General features: G+C 41.6%; 1 protein-coding gene across 1 annotated transcript in view; it reads right to left on the bottom strand.

The window, feature by feature from the left end:
• The window catches only part of LOC120060870 (phosphatidylinositol 3,4,5-trisphosphate-dependent Rac exchanger 1 protein-like), a 119,493-nt gene extending 99,577 nt beyond the window's left edge, over positions 1 to 19,916 (bottom strand). The window contains exon 1 of the mRNA XM_039010278.1: positions 19,776 to 19,916. Coding sequence (XP_038866206.1) covers positions 19,776 to 19,916 — 141 coding nt within the window. The remainder of the gene's footprint in view (positions 1 to 19,775) is intronic.
• Positions 19,917 to 20,619: the final 703 nt, after the last annotated feature.

Below are 20,619 nucleotides of genomic sequence, written 5' to 3'. Positions count from 1 at the left end.
CCAAAGAACACCATACCTACTGTGAAGCATGGGGGTGGAAACATCATGCTTTGGGGCTGTTTTTCTGCAAAGGGACCAGGACGACTGATCCGTGTAAAGGAAAGAATGAATGGGGCCATGTATCGTGAGATTTTGAGTGAAAACCTCCTTCCATCAGCAAGGGCATTGAAGATGAAACGTGGCTGGGTCTTTCAGCATGACAATGATCCCAAACACACCACCCGGGCAACGAAGAAGTGGCTTCGTAAGAAGCATTTCAAGGTCCTGGAGTGGCATAGCCAGTCTCCAGATCTCAACCCCATAGAAAATCTTTGGAGGGAGTTGAAAGTCCGTGTTGCCCAGCAACAGCCCCAAAACATCACTGCTCTAGAGGAGATCTGCATGGAGGAATGGGCCAAAATACCAGCAACAGTGTGTGAAAACCTTGTGAAGACTTACAGAAAACGTTTGACCTCTGTCATTGCCAACAAAAGGTATATAACAAAGTATTGAGATAAACTTTTGTTATTGACCAAATACTTATTTTCCACCATAATTTGCAAATAAATTCATTAAAAATCCTACAATGTGATTTTCTGTATTTTTTTGTCTCATTTTGTCTGTCATAGTTGAAGTGTACCTATGATGAAAATTACAGGCCTCTCTCATATTTTTAAGTGGGAGAACTTGCACAATTGGTGGCTGACTAAATACTTTTTTGCCCCACTGTATATAGTCTATAGGAAGCCTATGCCCTCATACAGTGTCTATAGTAAGTCAATACCCTACAGTGTTATGGAGTCTACACATGCGCGCTAACACATCCACCACACACACATAGTAAGTCATTTAGTTTATACTATAGGATGTCCACACACACTCTAAGTGTAAGCCATTCAGACCCTACTGTAGGATTTTTTATTATTTTTTTTATTATTATTTTACCAGGTAAGTTGACTGAGAACACATTCTCATTTACAGCAACGACCTGGGGAACAGTTACAGGGGAGAGGAGGGGGATGAATGAGCTATTTAAAAGCTGAGGATGATTAGGCGACTGTGATGGTATGAGGGACAGCTTGGGAATTTAGCCAGGACACCGGGGTTAACACCCCTACTCTTACAATAAGTGCCATGGGATCTTTAGTGACCACAGAGAGTCAGGACACCCGTTTAACGTCCCATCCGAAAGACGGCACCCTACACAGGGCAGTGCCCTGGGGCATTGGGATATTTTTTTTTAGACCTGAGGAAAGAGTAAGGATGCACACAGTATGTAAGCCATTCAGTCTCTGCTATAGGATGACGTGTCCATAACAGTAAGATTTGTCCCATGTTTTGAGACATGCTCATTTCATGTCATGCCTCCTTTCCATTTCCGGATATCAAAAACGAAAGCAAAATTGCAAAATCAAGAAAACTCAAGATCTGACAAAGAAGCAACATGAAAAGAAAAAACACAGTGGTGGGAAAACGCAGTTATTACAGAGGAAAGAAACAGCTAAAAGCTGTTTTGGACATAACACCATCAAGCCAGGAAGACGATACACTTCAACATGTTCAAGAAGCAAAATGAAGACTTTTTTTTTTTCAAAAATCTTCAAGAAGACAGCCTCCAAGAGAACAGCCGTTCTCACCTCAGCAGAGGTAAATGTCCCTGCCATCAACTCAACTCCTAAAAGAAGAGCGACATCTCTACAGACACCAGGTCCAATGAAGACATCTGCCCTAAAGGAACCACCCAAGAAGAGGAACAGAAGAAAGAAAACACTGTCAAAATTGTGGTCAAAGTTGTGCTACACAGAAGAGAAGCTGCTGGAGAGGACCAAAGAGATAGTCAACCGAAAGAAAAGACTTGAGATGATGGCCAAGAGGAAGCAGGTAATTGTCAACATGGAAGGCAGAGGTCCAGAAGAAAACTACAAAAGAGGTAATCAGAGAACATTACCTAATAAACAGCCAGAGAAGACTAATGCGCAAACGTGTTAGCCGCTTCCTTCAACAAGATGAAGTGTCCACTGTAATAAATGGGAAATCTGGAGAAATTTGGAAAAAGGGCCAGATATTCCGTCAGAGAGAGCCTTAACGGACACTATGGCACATCTTCATAGAAGATTTGTCTGAGAATCCAAGGCACAACCTTTCCAAGACTCAATTCTTTCAATTTAAGCCATTTTGGATTGGCCAGCAAAGAGTCACAGACAGAAACATGTGCTTGCAAAACACATGAAAACTGGCTTGAAGATAAAGAAGCTGCACCAGCTTGGGGTCATAGAAACATCATCCCCAAGGGACATTGTACAGGCCAGTGTGTGTAGTGACAATGACATGTGCTGTTCTAATGTGTTTGTAAGTGTTGTTTTTATGTGTTCTCAGCCTATGGTATGTAATTTTGAAGCACTGCAAAACGAATTGATTGAACTTGAATCCATGATTGTGCCAATATTATCCTATTTATTTTCTACATTAAATGTTATGGTTAAAACATACCTCAGTCTTAGTATACTTATTATCATTATCGAAATCAACCTCATTTCTGAAACCTATGTATCATTACGGCAACAGTGGTTCATTTTATGTTAATTTAATGAAAGGAAAAATAGTAGTTCTCTTTTAAATGCAGGCTTGCCACACATTTTTCAAAATGATGTCAGGTTTCAATGAAATATCAAAAATATTAGGTTGTAGATTGCGGAAGTGTTGCGGGATTGAGAAAGTCAAAATCAAATAAAAATGTTAATTTAAAAACATATATTATTTTAGAGTTTCAAGTAACTGTGCATGACTGTTAATAATCACCAAAATATATAATAATTGAAAATGTATTAGCCTTCCTAATGGTCTTGACGTTTTCAGACCCTTGCGGTAATGAGCTTTTTAAGGACATGTTTTGGAAAATATGTTCCAAAAAAAAGGTGTTAAAATTGTCAGTAAATGTTTTTTAATTAATGCTCAAACACTTCAGACCTTGTTATTAATGCCTAAAAAGGACATTTGTTGATGCAAGTTTTTTTTAAAGATTTCATGTTTGAAATCTTTGAAACCAAAATTTCATGAGAATCACCCATCTGCTAGCAACAGGTTATACAGTACAGATGAGTATCGCTTGTGGTAATTGAGTCTTCAACCATGTGTGCATTGCCTCAGTTGGAGCTTGGTTTCCAGTGTGTGTTCTGGACAAGGACAATACTTGATTGATTGTTTGAGAGCCAAAAGAGACTTGCACTCTCTGTCACTGTTGTGTCTATAACACACTCAGCCCAGTCGCAAAGGATTTACTGCGGTTTTTCTTTTCTTTGTTGGTACTTCTGTGATGCGCAAAAAGGAAGTGAAAACAGAGCAGTCAGATTTTACAAAAAAAACCACAGATATTTTCTTCTGTATAAGTCTGAAAAAAAGTGTATTATTTTCAAGTTAGATACGCAGTGACTGGCTTGCGACACAAAAGTAGCGAGGAGGATGTCCCGTGACAGGAAGTGAAGCTTTGTGAAGAGGAAGTGTGCGAGTCCAATCATGCCATACATGAACAGAATCTGTGGTTTTGCACAAACTCACTGCAAGGAGCCAAGATAGAGCTGCAGTGTGTACAGTCTTGTGCTGTAGTAAAAAATGATAGAGTTCTTATACCACAGCATTGTTGAATACTCGTTTCTGATTGACAAGAAAGGCATTCTAGAATAGACATTAAAACCAGATAACCAGACAGTTGGAAAATATATTTATTTTTTAAATCGGAACAACTTGCAATCATGACGCAAAAACTACCTACACATGCAGACCATACTTGCTCCAAAGATACAGAAAGCTAAACCATCAACCACACAAACTGAAATTGTGTACATTGTAAACGCAGGTCCAATGAGGAAAAAAACCTAGCTAGCTAGCATTGATTGGATTTTGCAGGTATCTTTTGGGAGCATCTGATGACTTAACGTGGTGAGTGATGAACATGAATTTCTCCCGTCCCCTCCGACTTTAAGCTGTCAAATCCTCCCACATGTTTGTAATTTGACCACCTGTTTTTTATATTTTATTTAACCTTCATTTAACTAGGCAAGTCAGTTAAGAACAAATTCTTATTTACAATGACGGCCTACCAAAAGGCCTCCTGTGGGGACGGTGGCTGGAATACAAATAAATTCTATAAAAATATAGGACAAAATACACATCACAACAAGAGAGACAACACTACGTAAAGAGAGACCTAAGACAACTACATAGCATGACATCAACATGGTAGCAACACAACATGGCAGCAGCACAGGGTACAAACATTATTGCACACAGACGGCAAGAAGGTAGAGACAACAATACATCACACAAAGCAGCCACAACTGTCAGTAAGTGTCCATGACAGTTTTTGAATATTTTTTTAATTTGGTTGGCAGGTTTGCTAGCAACAAACTACTTAGCTAGCTTCTAGCCTAGTGTTTGAAATGCAATCTCCTCTTAATTAACAGTCAGTGTTGACGAGAAGGAACATTTATCTAGCTATGCCAGGCAATATCGGGCATTATCAGCTCATTGATATGGATGAATCCATATGAAATGTTAATAGAAAAACAGCTACATTGCAGTTATTCTGGCTGCAGAGGTACTGACTTTGTAGCCGTAGCTTGTTGGCTAGCTAGCAGCAAGCAAGGGATAAGACCGTTCCCAGCAAATGGAAAATAAAGCACGAACGACTGGGCCACGTCCATAAATATTGAACGTCTGGGTCGCAACTCTAGCAACCAAAAGATGGGAGAATTAGCTTGTAAAAATATCAATGAGAAAACGTTGTTTTTTTTTACGAGTAAATGTGTGCTTTCATATGGTTTTCTTTGCAACTGTGGTATAGTGGGATAAACGCCTGTGTTCTGTACATTACCTTGGAAAATTGCACTCCTCAAAAAGGGACTTGGCGGCGGTGTCGTCCAAGGTTATGTACAGAACGTTACCGTTTATCCCTTACATGTTGGAGACTTGAAAGATGGGAAATGATCATAGCATTAGGACAATAGAATTGCAGTATTGTGACATTTACACATATTCCCAAAAGTTGTAGGCCAACAGATAAGATGAATGCAGTTGAATTCTCAACACAGGCCAAAATACAACTCGATTGGTTAGGGAGTGCAACAAATCCTCAGATGCAACCATAAGAGTCATAACGCTTATTTATCATACTACTCATAAAATGGGTTTGTTACATTTCATACAGATGACTGTGCCCTTATTTCCACTTCCCGATGCTTTCATGTCATAGATAAAGATGAAGATCATTGGAAGCTAGTAGCAACACAAACTAGCCAACTCCCAACCATCACCACAGCTGGAGAGATAGCATTTCTCTGCCACAAACTGCTGGTGGCGCACTAGTCATACCCAGCGAGGGCATGGTCCAGTCTCATATGACTTGCAGCCAAAAGGGTCATATGTGGGTTGGTCCCCGAGTTTGCCATTTGTTGTGACTTAGCAAAGCGAGGAAGGGCCAGACATATGTGCGTCTGCTCGTGGACACCCGTATGCTGGTGTCGGGTTCCGCAAGTGACAGGAGGGTGAAAAGGCCTGCTGCCTCCAACGTCTGCCCTGGGTCAGGTTTACTGGCCTGGACTGGGTTCATTTTGAAACTGAGCAATGAAAAATGACATTTCTTATTGGAAGTCTAGGTAGTTGGCTACCTGTTCGGTTTCGGAACGTTCTCTACTGTTTTGTTCCTACTGAACACGACCCTGGTTCTAAAGACACTTTTCCGTGCCCAAAGCGACTACAAGTGATCCCTCTGAGCCAAGCTCGCCAAGTTTAACATGATTGTGTTAAACTCTTAACTTAAATGGTAATCACATTAACTTTGATTCAGAACGACGGCAACTTTCAATCAGCTCAAATTTGCATAGCTTTCAAAGCCGCATTTTAGACCTAATTACGTTGAGAGTGGTAATGGACTACATTAATTGAAGCCCTTCTTCCACTGGTTGTGTGGACCCAGTCATCCCCATAGGCCTTGTGATGCAGTTGTGTCCGTAGGGACATGGGGAGAGAGCGCTACAGCTACATCGCCTCTTTACATTATGAAATAACATGCTAAATCAAACTCACAGGGATATCTAAATTGGCACATTCCGTAAGAAACAAAAGAGCGGTGCATTCAGCTCAGGATTAACTGATAGAGAAGTGAAGAATGTTGCCCTTAACTGCCGGTAGGACTGTTCCAAGTTGCGAAATGGGGCCAAGGTCCGCCAAGTCAGCTATAGTAGCGAAGCTGGAAGAGCCATAACGCTGCTTGCGGCAGGGACTTCACGTGGGGTACAACATTACAGAACGTTCAGATATAAAATGTTTTGAGTAGAACACATCTGATCGTCTATCATCAGGGACTGTCAGCTCTTATCATGATATTGTAATCTGCAATGTTCCGAACATTTAACTTCACCAAATATCCTAGAATAGAGGAAAGGGGGGGCTTCCGGGATGGCGCAGAGCTTATCAGTCGTGTGTTTTTTAGCTCCGCTACAAATTTGAAATAAATCCTGAAATAAGTTCACCCTTAAGCTTAAAATGTACCAGTAAAGGCAGTAATAGTGTATTAGCTTCTGAAACCCACAATGCCGACAAAGACAAGTCACACCAAAAAGCCAGACTTAACGAGAGAAGGTTTAGAGTCTGAGGATGAAGGCGCCGTGCTAGCTTCATGTGGTAGTGGTGGAAGCAGGACTGACACGATAAACACGTGCAATGCCGATAGCTCCGAAGATATCCTCAAGGCCATCAAAGATATGAATGCAGAATTCTCTATCAAATTCAAAAATGTACTGTCTGCAGTGGACAACATCAAAAAGGATGTCCAAGAATGTGCTGGGCAAAATCTCTCAGGTTGAGGTACACATCTCTGGAACCAAAAACAACATTATAGCCCTGCAGGCAACGACCACCGCTCTTGAGGAAAAGGTTGAATCGCTAACCTCTAAACTAGTTGATTTGGAGGGCCGCAGCAGGAGATCGAACTTGAGACTAGTGGTTGATTGTTAGGCATGTGCTTTTGTACAACAACGTGCTTTAAAGCGTCCTTTGTTTATTGTGGTAACAGAGGTCTATTAGTATATTAGGCTGATCCAATGTGCCCTTATGGGGCAATGTTTTAGTTCAAGTGTCCATGGTAAATTCGATGACTCATAGTGTTAAGGTTACATTTACATCTTGGAACAGTAGGGGATTAAATAAAATAGCCAGAATAAAACAGGTAATAAGTAGATTAAAACAACTTCAGGCGAAGATCATATTTTTGTAAGAATCACATCTATTATCTGGCGACATTCCTAAGATACACAAGACAGTCCCTCCAGGATTCCACGATTGCATAATTCAATGCAAAAAATAAAAAAATATGCGAGCGCCCGCAATTTTGACCAAACCCTGCACTTTTAGCGCATAAAAGGGTCCAATCGAAAGCGGGTTCGTAATTTTGACCAATTACTGCACTGTTACCGTGGAGAATGGCCCAATCCAACCACACATTAAAAGTTTTCCACCTGGCCTGTCAGCATACTTACGTGCAAAGATGATAGGTGATTGTTGATGGCTGACATGCAGTACAATGAACAGAAATCAATCTCATTTGCCAACAAAAATAACAGCTAACGAATAAGTCGACAATCAACAGTCACTTCGAATCAGCAAAGCATATGAGAATGTCAGAACAGTTCCCACAGCAGTGGCAGATCACCATGACTGAAGTGATAGCAGGGAAGACTGTGGCAAGAACTGAAAGAATCTAGGTGAGTGGCGTTTTACTCAAACTTTTACTCCACTAACCCTGGCTTTAGTAGGGTGGTCGGCACTCTGCTCTTCCCAGTCAGTCTATGGAGAGTGCTGCTCAAAGCACGGAGTGCAATTTGTCAGCATTGCCGTTTTAAACTCTCTGTAAAACTTAATACGGACCACGAAAACACAATCTTTCTGGATAAAAAAAAAATGAAATAATAAAAATCAACCACAACTCTATTTTTACATGTTCTGTATCTCCCTTATGACCCTTTCAGGAAAAAAACAAGACAATTTATTAGAAAGAAATATCGATCCTCAAATTGAAAGTGATTGATCAGCGAGAGAGAGCGAGATGCATCGTGTTGATAGCAAGCCCAAAGCCTGATGGAGAGGTGTGTGAGTGAATTATGACAGAGCGGTTTGTTCAGGAAAATAAACAGAATTGAGCACTTTAGATGTTTAATTGTATTTGTATTATGTATTCTGCTTAAAAACATCTTAAAACTGAGCACATATGACTTGTATTGCTTTATATGAAATTAACGTGAAAAAAAACACATTGCAAAATGTAATCACAGAATTTCAGAAAAGCTGCCGCAAAAATCAGGTATTCATTTTTGGCCGCAAAATTCACAAAACAAATTTGCGAAATCCTGGAGGGACTGGCAAGAGGTGGCCTGGGCAGGTCATTGCAGCCTCATTTAGTTCCCATGCAAGGGGAGTTATTATTCTTATCCATAAATCCATTCCATAATCAGATATTGCAAACAATGTGATCCCACCGGCAGATATATTTTTACCTTGCTGTCCGAGCAGTTGAATTTAATTAATGTGTATGGTCCCAACGAAGATGATTCTAAATTCTTTAACGATTTGTTTTTAAACCTTACCACACTTCCAGGTAATTATATTGTTGCAGGAGACTTTAATTGCACTTTAGATCCTGTTAAAGATCGCACCTCGGGTTCGAACTAGTCCCACACCCAATCTAGGAAAACCATACAGCATTTTATGAAGGATTTAAATTTAGAGATTGAGACAAATGAAACGAGATGATGTGGAATACTCCTGTTACTCTAGCACTCACCAGACCTATTCCCGAATCTACAATTTTTTTGATCTCAGCAGCATTACACTCAAACTGAAGATTTCTTTTATGATAGCATTGTCATCTCTGACCATGCTTCAGCATCGCTTATATATTCCGATTCCAATTTAGTAGGTGTCCCACCTAAATGGCTCTTCCAACCTAAATGGCTGCAAGATACAAGTTTTACAGAATACATTGGACAGAAAGCAAATTGACCTATACTTTTCAATTAATACAACACAGACCTCAGCTTGTACTCGACGGGAAGCCTTTAAAGCTTTCATAAGGGGTAAAATTATAAATTTCACCAGCTCCCAGTCAAAAAATACTAATCAAAAAATGAAATTACTTAAAACCAAAATGTAAAAATTCTGGAGAGAGAAATTTCCCACACTAATTCCACAGGTGCACACAAGGAGTTGCTCTTGCTCAATATAATATAATTTCTGCGGGTAGAGCTGCAGCAAGCTTATTGAGACTAAACCAATCATATTATGACCAGGGTGAAAAAGCTGGGAAGCTGTTGGCCTGGCGAATCAAACAGCAGCAAGCGGAGAGAGCAATCAATTCAATTCAGGATGTGACGGTAGACCCTCGGGAGATGAACAATACCTTTAAATCCTTTTATGAAAAATGATATGCATCAGAGTATCCTCCTGAAACTGATACCCAGGCTAGATTTTTAGATTCATCTGAAAGATTGGAGTTTCCCAATATAAGGATATTCTTAATGCCGAGCTGACTGTTGAGGAAATTTCCAATGCAATTGATAGTATGAGGGCATCTGGCCCAGATGGGCTGCCCATTGACATCTACAAGAAATTTAAGAACAAACTGTGCACTCCTCTCCAGGAGATGATTTTGGAATCTTACGAAAATGGTCTCCTGCCCCCTTCTTTGAGAGCTCTGATCACTCCGCTCCTAAAACCTGAAAAGCTGCATACCAAACGGGATCCCTATCGTGCTATTTCACTTTTGAATTCTGACACTAAGGTTCTTTGTAAAGCATTTGTGAGGAGGTTGGAGGATTTTCGTCCGGATGTGGTGGGTTGACACCAAAATGGCTTTATTCAAGGTCGTCAAGGATTTAATAATGTTAGGAGAATGCTAAATGTTCTGCTTCCAGTCTAAATTGGGTCGTCAAACACTGCGATCCTGTCGTTGGACGCAGAGAAGGCCTACGACAGGGTTGAGTAGCCCTACCTCTTTGAAGTGTTAATTCGTTTTGGTTGTGGTGAGAGCTTTTGTAAATGGATAATGATACTAAATACAAAATCACAATGCAGAGATCCTTACTACTAATACGGTATCTAAAACGTTCGACATCTGCGGGGGTTCTAGGAAGGGCTGCCCTCTTTCTCCTCTCCTGTTTATCCTAGCCATTGAGCCTCCAGCCATAGCGGTTAGGTGCCACCCCAATATTTCAGGTATCAGAATAGATCAGATGGAACATCGAATTTCCCTTTATGCAGACGATGTAATTTTGTTTCTTACAGACTTGTGCAATTCAATATCTGCACTTCTGGACCTTATCAAAGAGTTGGTGTTCTCGGGATACAAATAAATATAAAATCCTCAATTATGATGCTAAAGGAGGAAAAAGACAGACCTACACCTCTGACTTCTTTTCTTAATGCTACGGAATGCTTCACATATCTCGGCATTCATATTGTGCCAGAGATTGACTGCATAGTCTCAACTAACTATGCACCTGTCGTAGATTCAATAACTCAATCGATAGATGGTCCTCTTTACCTACTGTATATCTTTAATTGGTAGGATTAACATTGAAAATGAATGTCCTCCAAAACTGTTGTATCTATTTCAGAATGTTCTCTTGCCACCTCCACCATCCCTCTTCACAAGGCTTCAAAATATGTTCACTATATTTATCTGGAATAACAGACATCCCAGAGTTCGCTTGTCCTTATTGTACCTACCGTATGACAGAGGGGGGCTCCATTTGCATTAATATCCAGTGGTACTACTGGGCAGCTCAGGTTCGCACGGCAATGTACTATTTTACCTCAGAGTCTCTCCCTTCGTGGATGGAGATTGAAATGTCTTCAGTTGTACCCAAATGACCCCTTAACCTCTACATGTACTCAGCTGATATCAAGACACTAAAAAAATAATACGGTCAACGTTTGGTATGAGGTGCGGAAGTTCTTTGGTGAAATGCATTCTTTGTCATGTTTTAGTCCTATCTGGGGAAACCACAGTTTCACTCCTGGGAGAGCTGATCCGGGCTGGGCCAGCAAGGGTTTAAGGAAAGTTCAAGACCTGTATAAAGAAGGTATTTTTATGTCATTTGAAGAAATATGACATTCCTAGAAAACTTTTTTTTATTTTTTTTATTTTTATTTTTACAGCTAAGGAGCATCCTCACAGCTGCCCAAAACCAAAACCTAACAGAACCCCTTCTATCCACTTTAGAAAATACAATCTCAGCCCATTGTAATGGTAAGGTTAGAATTTCAGCTCTATACAATATGCTAGAGTCTGGCTCAAACGAATCCTCTGCACACAAACTGAACTCTTGGAAGGAAGATATTCGGGAGGACAGTCTTGGAGTGTGGAGTAGTATATGTACTCAGGCTCAGAATGTGAATACTGGGCAAAACTATTGCAACACAATTGGTTTATGCAAACATATGTAACCCCTGCAAAGTTAAATAAGTTTAATAGTACAGTTCCAGATATGCTACAAGCACAATCATTCTAAAAAGGGACTATGTTTCATTGTCTGTGGGACTGAGAATATTCAAGATTTTTGGAAGGAGGAGAATATATTATATCCCAAATAGTATCAGTAAAATTGCCTCTCTATCCCAAAGTGTTCATCCTGGGGTTGTACCCAATCAATCCTCATCTAAAAGAACCAAGTGCAAACACTTATAGATATGGGGTGGCAGGTAGCCTAGTGGTTAGTGTTGGACTAGTAACCAAAAGGTTGCAAGATTGAATCCCCAAGCTGACAAGGTAAAAATATGTCGTTCTGCCCCTGAACAAGGCAGTTAACCCACTGTTCCTAGGCCGAAATTGAAAATAAGAATTTGTTCTTAACTGACTTGCCTAGTTAAATAAAAGGTTAAAAAAATATTTAAAAAAATTGCTTGTTGTAAGCAAAACGCTTGATAGCTCTTGCCTGTGAAAGTGTGAACACTTCTAGTATTGCCCAATGGCTTAGGGAAATGTCGTCTTGCCTAACAATGGAAAAGATAAGGGTAAACAGGACACTTTTAAAAAGGTTTGGGGACCATTTAGGGATTTTGTTGAACAGAGTGATGTGGGTGAAATATTGGCTAATGAAGGGAACTCTGGGTAGCGTACTATGCCTTGTGTGCATGTGGGGTGGTTGTGAGATATCCGATTGGCTTGTGGCACCGTTTCATCTGAAATTTATCCCAAATATGTTCTATCCTATTGGATCAGACCACTGTAAAATGTTATTTTGGTGGTTTTATGCTTCTGTAACACTTGTCTTAGGATGTTTCACCATTCATTTATTGTTGCTGTTAATTTGTGTTTTTTCATAACCGAAAATATAATATTTATTTTCAGCGGTTTGAAGCAGTGTACAAAACCAAAAGTAAGATGCAAAAACAAACTTAAGAACGAGAAGCCTATACATAGAGCACATAGAACCAATCTACCTCTCCTTAGACTTGCTTTCAATGACAGATCTATAACTAACAGATCTATAACTAACATTTCCAATGTGAATTTTGTCAGATCGCCCAGCTTTAAAAGAATACTTGGGGATTTTGGCAGAGTAAGAAAAGTGCAAAAATTATAAAATGTTTCACTATTGCAACATTACGTACAATCCCATTCACAGAGGTTGTCTGGAGCGTGCTAAAGTTCACATCTCATCGTAAATGGTTATTCCCAATCGTTTGCAACCATGTCAATGAGCATCATCCCTTTCCTTTGCAGTACCTCACCTAGTCGGCACGGGGATTTGAAACAGCGACCTTTCGGTTACTGGCTAGGCTACCTGCCGCCCCTACCTGTGCATTTCCATACAGGATTTATTCCAGTGTTTTACCAAAAAGGCTTAGACTTTTCAGTTTCCATCTAAACTTTTTTTGGTCTTGACCTTTTCTGAGATGCATTGTGGATACAGGCCCAGGCCCGAAGGGGAAGAGAAAAAGCAGAAGTCACAAAAGGGGCCAGCTCAGCCATTGTGAGGAGGGTAAAAAAAAAAAAAAGAGCCTAACAGAGCAAAAGAGGGGATGGATGAGGGCACGGAAAAAGGGTGGTAGGTACTTTTGCAGTGAATTGTATTGACACTGAAGTGCTGCATGGTCTCGATCATTCCTCCATTATTAAGCAAAGGAAAATGGCAGTCCTTTTGTGACTGTAGTAGAAGTGCACCAGTGCTTATATTAGAGCTATGATGAAAAAGCAAAATCGACCATTGGTTTCCTGGCATTACATCTGGGTATGAATTACGAACATGAGCAAAGTGAAACAACTATGGGCATCATATGGTTCTCTCTTCGCTATGAGTGAAAGAGTGTGTGTGTGTGTGTGTGTGTTCACATCAAACTGCTCTGCATGTTCTCAACTACACCCCAATCGGAACAGTAATTTGGGTGCAACAAGCACCAGCTCAAGAGGTCAAAGGTCAGTCAGTTGTGCAACTAAGACCCCCATTTCACCCTCTGGTAGGTTGATTGTAAGCTAGTGTGGCAGAAGAGAGCAAGTGAGTAATCTGACTCCACAAGGACATGGAGATACTGTAGATGTGCATGGCCAAACTGGTTTTAACATTAAATCCTCAAAATCAATGGTTCTGCATAACAATACATGTTTATCTCCTAAGTTGGTCACCACACCCATCTCGAGTGTTGAAATGGTGTTTTATTTATTTATCTTGGCAAGTCAGTTAACCACATCATCTCCACCCCTGAACCAGTATTCTAAATGAGCACAGACACACCGGTCTGTACATTGCAGATGAGCTGAAGGCAGTCATCAAGGACCTTGGACCACAGAAGGTATTTGCACTGGTGACAATGCTGCGAACATGAAGACTGCTTGGTCTAAAGTGGAGCCGTCCTACCCTCACATTACACCCATTGGCTGTGCTGCTCATGCATTGAATCTGCTCCTAAAGGACATCATGGCACTGAAAACAATGGATGCACACTACAAGAGAGCCAAATGAAATGGTTAGGTATGTGTCATCAAGTCATAGCAGCAATCTACCTCACCAAGCAAAGTGAGAAGAATAAGAGCACCACCCATTTGGGGTGGTGTTGTCATCATGTTTGACAGTCTCATGGAGGGGAATGAGTCTCTCAAAGAAATGGCCATATGACAGTCTGGTGATATGGACAGCCCCATCAAGAGGATCCTCCTGGATGATGCATTTTGGGAGAGAGTGGTAAGCAGCCTGAAACCTATAGCAGTAGCCAATGCACAGATTGAAGGAGACAGTGCCATCCTGTCTGATGTTCAGACTCTGCTTGCAGATGTAAGAGAAGAAATCCGTACTGCCCTGCCCACTTCACTGTTGCTCTAAGCAGAGGACACTGCAGTTCTGAAATACATCAAAAAGCATGAAGACTTCTGCCTGAAGACCATACACGCCGCAGCGTACATGTTGGACCCCAAGTATGCTGGCAAGAGCATCCTGACTGGTGCAGAGATCAACAAGGCCTATGATGTCATCACTACCATGTCTCACCCTCTTGGCCTGGATGAGGGCAAGGTTCTTGTTAGTCTGGCGAAATACACTTCCAAGCAAGGGCTTTGGGATGGAGATGCAATATGGCAGTCGTACCAACATATTTCAGCAGCCACCTGGTGGAAGGGACTTTGTGGACCTGAGGCTCAAATCAAACTTTATTTGTCACATGCGCCGAATACAACAAGTGTAGACTTTACCGTGAAATTCTTACTTGCAAGCCCTAAACCAACAGTGCAGTTCAAGAGTTAAGAAAATATTTACCAAGTACACTAAAATAAAAAGTAACACAATAAGAAAAATGAGGCTATATACAGGGGGCACTGGTAGCGAGTCAGTGTGCGGGGATACAGATTAGTTGAGGTAATTTGTACATGTAGGTGGGGGTGAAGTGACTATGCATTGATAATAAACAGCAAGTAGCTGCAATGTAAATTGTCAGGTGGCAAATTTATAAATTGTTCAGCAGTCTTATGGCTTGGGGGTAGAAGCTGTTGAGGAGCCTTTTGGTCCTAGACTTGGCGCTCCGGTACCGCTTGCCGTGCGGTAGCAGAGAAAACAGTCTATAACTTGGGTGTCTGGAGTCTGACAATTTTATGGGCTTTCGTCAGAACCTATTATATAGGTCCTGGATGGCAGGAAGCTTGGCCCCAGTGATGTACTGGGCCATTCGCACTACTCTCTGTAGCGCCTTACGGTCAGATGCCGAGCAGTTGCCATACCAGGCGGTGATGCAACCGGTCAGGATGCTCTCAATGGTGCAGCTGTAGAACCTTTTGAGGATCTGGGGACCCATGCCAAATCTTTTCAGTCTCCTGAGAGGGAAAAGGTGTTGTCGTGCTGTCTTCACGACTGTCTTGGTATGTTTGGACCATGATAGTTTGTTGGTGATGTGGACACCAAGGAACTTGAAACTCTCGACCCGCTCCACTACAGCCCCGTCAATGGGGGCCTGTTCGGCCCACCTTTTCCTGTAGTCCACAATCAGCTCCTTTGTCTTGCTCACATTGAGAGATTGTTGTCCTGGCACCATACTGCCAGTTCTGACCTCCTCCCTATAGGCCGGCTCATTGTTGTCGGTGATCAGGCCTACCACAGTCGTATCGTCAGCAAACTTAATGATGGTGTTGGAGTCATGTTTGGCTACGCAGTTGTTGGTGAACTGTGAATACAGGAGGGGACTAATTACACACCCCTGAGGGGCCCCAGTGTTAAGGTTCAGAGTGGCAGACATGCTGTTGCCTACTCTTACCACCTGGGGGCAGCCCGTCAGGAAGTCCAGGATCCAGTTGCAGAGGGAGGTGTTTAGTCCCAGAGTCCTTAGCTTAATGATGAGCTTCGTGGGCACGTGTTGAACACTGAGCTGTAGTCAATTAACAGCATTCTCACATAGGTGTTCCTTTTGTCCAGGTGAGGAAGGCAGTGTGATTGCGTCATCTGTGGATCTGTTGGGGCAGTATAAGAATTGGAGTGGGTCTAGGGTGTCTGGGAGGATGCTGTTGATGTGAGCCATGAACAGCCTTTCAAAGCACTTCATGGCTACCGACGTAAGTGCCACGGGGCAGTAATCATTTAGGCAGGTTACCTTCGCTTCCTTGGGCACAGGGACTATTGTGGTCTGCTTGAAACATGTAGGTATTACAGACTCGGTCAGGGAGAGGTTGAAAATGTCAGTGAAGACACTTGACAGTTGGTCTGCGCATGCTTTGAGTAAGCGTCCTGGTAATCCGTCTCGTTCTCCTGTTGCCTCCATCATCCTCCAAATACCACAAACATCAGCCAACTCAGAGCGCAACTGGTCCTTCTTTGGGAACACCAAAGAACGCAACAGGCTGACCAATACAAGGGTTGAAAAATTAGTGGCCATCCAGGAAAATTTGAAGCTTTTTGAGCCTAACAACAAGCCATCCTCAACAAGGTTGGAAAGTGACAGTGAAGATGAGGCCTCAGAGTCTGATGTTCAAGAGGTGGACATTGAGGAGGTCCAGGGAGAAGACATGGAAGCCTGAGAGGAAGACAACCAAAGCTTTAGTTTCTAGACCATCATTTTACAGATGTATGTTGAAAACGTTTTTGGGAGATGCGATGGATCATTCAATATTCCCTTTATTTTGTTGTTCAGTGAAATCATCCCATGTGAAGAGTCAAGTCATATACTACATTTTTTTCCTATTAGAAGGATTTAATAATTTGAAAGTATGTATACTTATGATAAGGTAAAAGGTTTCTGTTTCTGTCTCCATATGCTATGGTAAATATATCCAATGCAAAAACATCTACATTTAAATGGTATTAATTTGCATATTTTTCAGTTAATTCCCCTATATTCCCAATGAAAGTTTCCACCTCTGAATATTCCCCAAAATATGCAACCCTAGGCACAAGCATTTCACTACACCCGCTAAACATGTGTATGCGACCAATAACATTTGATTTGTATCAATAACACGGCCAATCACTATACTTGTCAGGTTACCTACACAACCTTTTCAATTCGCTCCACTTCCCCCACCAGTAGAGATGAAACACTTGAGTGTATCGCAGATACAAGTGACATGGCCTGAAATTGAATAAATAAATTAAGAAATCCCCTTTTTGTAGCCGGTCCACAGCGGGGCGTAAAATTATCCTTATAATCTTACCCTCTTCCCCCACAATCCTCCTCTCTCTGCCGTGCGCATCGCCAACAAAGTCATATTTTGGTCTCGTGCCTTTCCTCTCGCTCACTTCTGCTTTAAGGGCTGTGAAGTTCACAGCTCATTGAGAGGCTCACATAGGCGGAAGCTGGCTTGCTACGGGGAGGCTAGTCGGTCTCTCCTCAGCTCCGTCAAAATGAAGCCGCAGACAGGAAGACTGAACCAGAGACGTCCTCTCAAAGACAAGAGACCAGACACTCTGTTGTCTTGTCTGTAGGTCTGACGAGCTTGGTTCCATTTAAAACTTCTGACAGAAGTCTCTCGATACATGACACTTTGTCTTGGGGTTGTTGGAAATCTTGTACGATGCTGTGCTTTCTAACATAATTGGAAAACCAAATGAAAATATTACTCAATGGGTTCTACAACCATGTCAAGACGTAAAACATTTTACTAATTGCAGCCATGCTGCTTGGACCCCTAATTTATCAAGATTCAGTGAAAAACGGAGGGTTCCATCATGACAGGGTATAGTGACCAATGCATCTCATATTGCTACTAGTCTGTATGTGAGAACCCTGAACATTCAACTAGATCTGGGTTAGTTTAATGTACAGCTTTTTCAGTACATCTTGTCCTCTGAATCAGGACCTTTTAATTGGCCCAGTAGTAAAGAAGCATGTCCAATTGGAGGGGAGGGTCTTTGTAATCATCTCATTTGGGTGTTCCCGACCTAGGTCGCTGAACGCGTATTGAAATCGGTTTTAAATATCCTTTTATGAGCACTTAGCTCTTTTCAAGTCAGTCCGCTGTTGCTGCCACAATTATGTTCACCCCCACTCTTTAATGTGCGTTTGCATTTGCGCGAGTGGGGTTTTTGAGTGGAGCTTTTCTGAAGTGGATATTGGGACTCGGTGGTTGGTGTCATGTCGAGAGGTGACGTGCTGGAGATAACATCTTGGGACAGATTGTAGAGGCCATCTGGAAGTCTTGATGTGTGTCCACTGTGACAGAGATCAGTTGGACAGGGAAGAGAGCTGTAAGATCTGGAACGGTCCAATATGATACGGGCCTCAGATCTGTCGGTGATGTACAAGTTACCCAATGTCTTACATCTCCACTCCATACTACAGCCCCGTATATGGCTGTTCACTAGATACGATTACATGCAAACATTTAGATGTATGTAGAGGAATCGGGAGTTATCTACACAGTACAGGAAGTATAGCTTCAGAATATAGTATAAGGGATAAAAGGTACAAACATTAAGTGATACAACAGGAGATGTTTGTGTTTGTGTGTATTATGTGTGTGTGTGCGTCAAGCCATAGGATGCCACACTTCGAAATTACTCAGGCCGACATAAGCCATTAGCAGCGTCACTGAGACCTGCTAAGAAGATGGCTTGTGGGTAGTGAAATAGCGCCCTGGCATGCCATCATGGTCAGAATAGGATCAAAGCAGACACCCACCCACTGGTTCTGAATCAGACAAGAGGAGCGGACCAGTCATAGACAGTATCGTAGCCAATAAACAGACCAGAATCAGCTGAACAACGTCTCTAAATTGATGGGATACAATTACGCATCTTCTGATCAGATGGTATCTTGTAGGGCTGAGTGATTAACCAAATGTTGGTTATTTTTCACACAACTGATGTCAGTTGAATTATTCGAATTCCATTTTGTTGTGGTTTTTTTTCTTCCTGTGAGCTCAATGCACGCTGCAGTTTCTCTTGAAATAAAATCATATCATGCCTGAACTGTGCGATGTAGTAGGGAGTTGTAGTTTCCAACTGGCAAATGTTCTACATAGTTTAGCGCAGAAAAAGTGATACCTGACTATAATGAACATAATCACGGCTACTTGTCCAGTTTGTGTTTCTTTTATGGCTGCTATGTAAGATACAGAAGAATGCGTGATCAAGAGAGTTGCTTAGCGGGGTATTGATATTCACAAAAATAGTGATTTTGTCAGACAGCATAGGCAGCAGATCTATGGAGATGAGATTGCGTAATGAATTAAAGTTAATAAAAACAAATATAATATACACAACCAACATATGTTATTAAAGTAAAGCAGTGTGAATAACTGGTGGCTAATAAATGACAAGCACTCATGGGCAACCATTACTTTCATGGGACTTGCACAGGACAAACATACATGTATGCATACAGGTGAGCGTTTTCAGAATTGACAAGTATCGGCTGATGATGATGATGATTCAACGTTGTTGCTAGCAAATGGTGCGACCTGTTACCAATACTTAACTCCGCCTCGCTATATTGAGAACAGAGTTGAGCGTTCCCCAGCTAGCCCAAATTGTCATGCGGGTGAAGTGACCGTTCCCCCAAATGAAAACCTCATTAAATCCAGAAAAGCGCCGCTCTAACAGGCTACCATAAACAGAAAGGTGAAGCTACAAGTTTAAAACCAAAGAGAGGATGTTGGATTGTGTTCTCGGTGCAACCAGCAGCTGTAGAAAGCCAGCCTTGCCTTCACTTTCTCGGAAGGTGTTTGTTGCCATTACTTTGTGATATGTGACAGCTGAACAATACAAATACCATGTTTGGCAAGCAGACTAACACAAGCTCAGTTAATGCCAAAAGCGTGAACAAAAACTTACCGACTGAAGGAAAAGCAATACCCGAACGTAATCCCTCTCTGTGTTCAAGATTTCATGTAAAACACAGAGCCTCAAGCGTTGCTGGAGGTCCGACTCTTTGGTGCTGTGGAGGACGCCGTTCTGTTTCCCCTCTTCTTCCATGATTGATCTTTATCCAAAAAAGTAGGGGAAAAAACAAGTCTTTCGATTATTCTTGATACTTGGGTCACTGCAAAAGTACCCCGAGTTAGTTGCAGTTTAAGTCCATTTTGCAACACCGTATTTTCAAACCCCCAAGCACTGATGCGCAATCGGCTTTACACGAACTTAACCAAAAGTATTAAAACAAAAACACGCGTCTTGAACTTTTGTTGTTTCTTGAAAAGACTGAAGCCACAATAAATGACGATCGACTTGATTGATCCGATTCCCGGACAAGAAAAGACAACTTCAGATAAGAATATTACAGCTCATAAACTCAGAAGAAAGCTAAAACACAAGCTCTCAGGTTGGTTAGTTGTGTGTCAAAAATACGCTGAGACAACACATGATGTAGACAGTACTAGTTCCGCAGAAGGCAGTCTGAAAAGTGCCTGTTGTCCTCCTCTCGGCTTCTGTTGGGACTAAGCTCAGTGCCAACGCTGGTGCAAGTGGTGGCTTTCAGAAGTGCCGCAGTGTAGTGACCGACCACCTGTAGGTTAAGTTAGCATAACGAATGTATGTTCAATATCAAATAATTAATTCTGCACCTACAACATATGCTATACCCAATTCTTATTTCAATAAGGCAGCCTAATTAATAATTTACTTTACGCATAAAGTGCCATGGTTTGTCCAGGCCTATTAAGCAATTGAACAAGTCGAG

This window comes from Salvelinus namaycush, chromosome 16, assembly GCF_016432855.1.
Source record: "Salvelinus namaycush isolate Seneca chromosome 16, SaNama_1.0, whole genome shotgun sequence".
NCBI lineage: Eukaryota > Metazoa > Chordata > Actinopteri > Salmoniformes > Salmonidae > Salvelinus > Salvelinus namaycush.
Note: the sequence above shows the minus strand (reverse complement) of the source record. Positions and strands in the feature narration are given on the sequence as shown.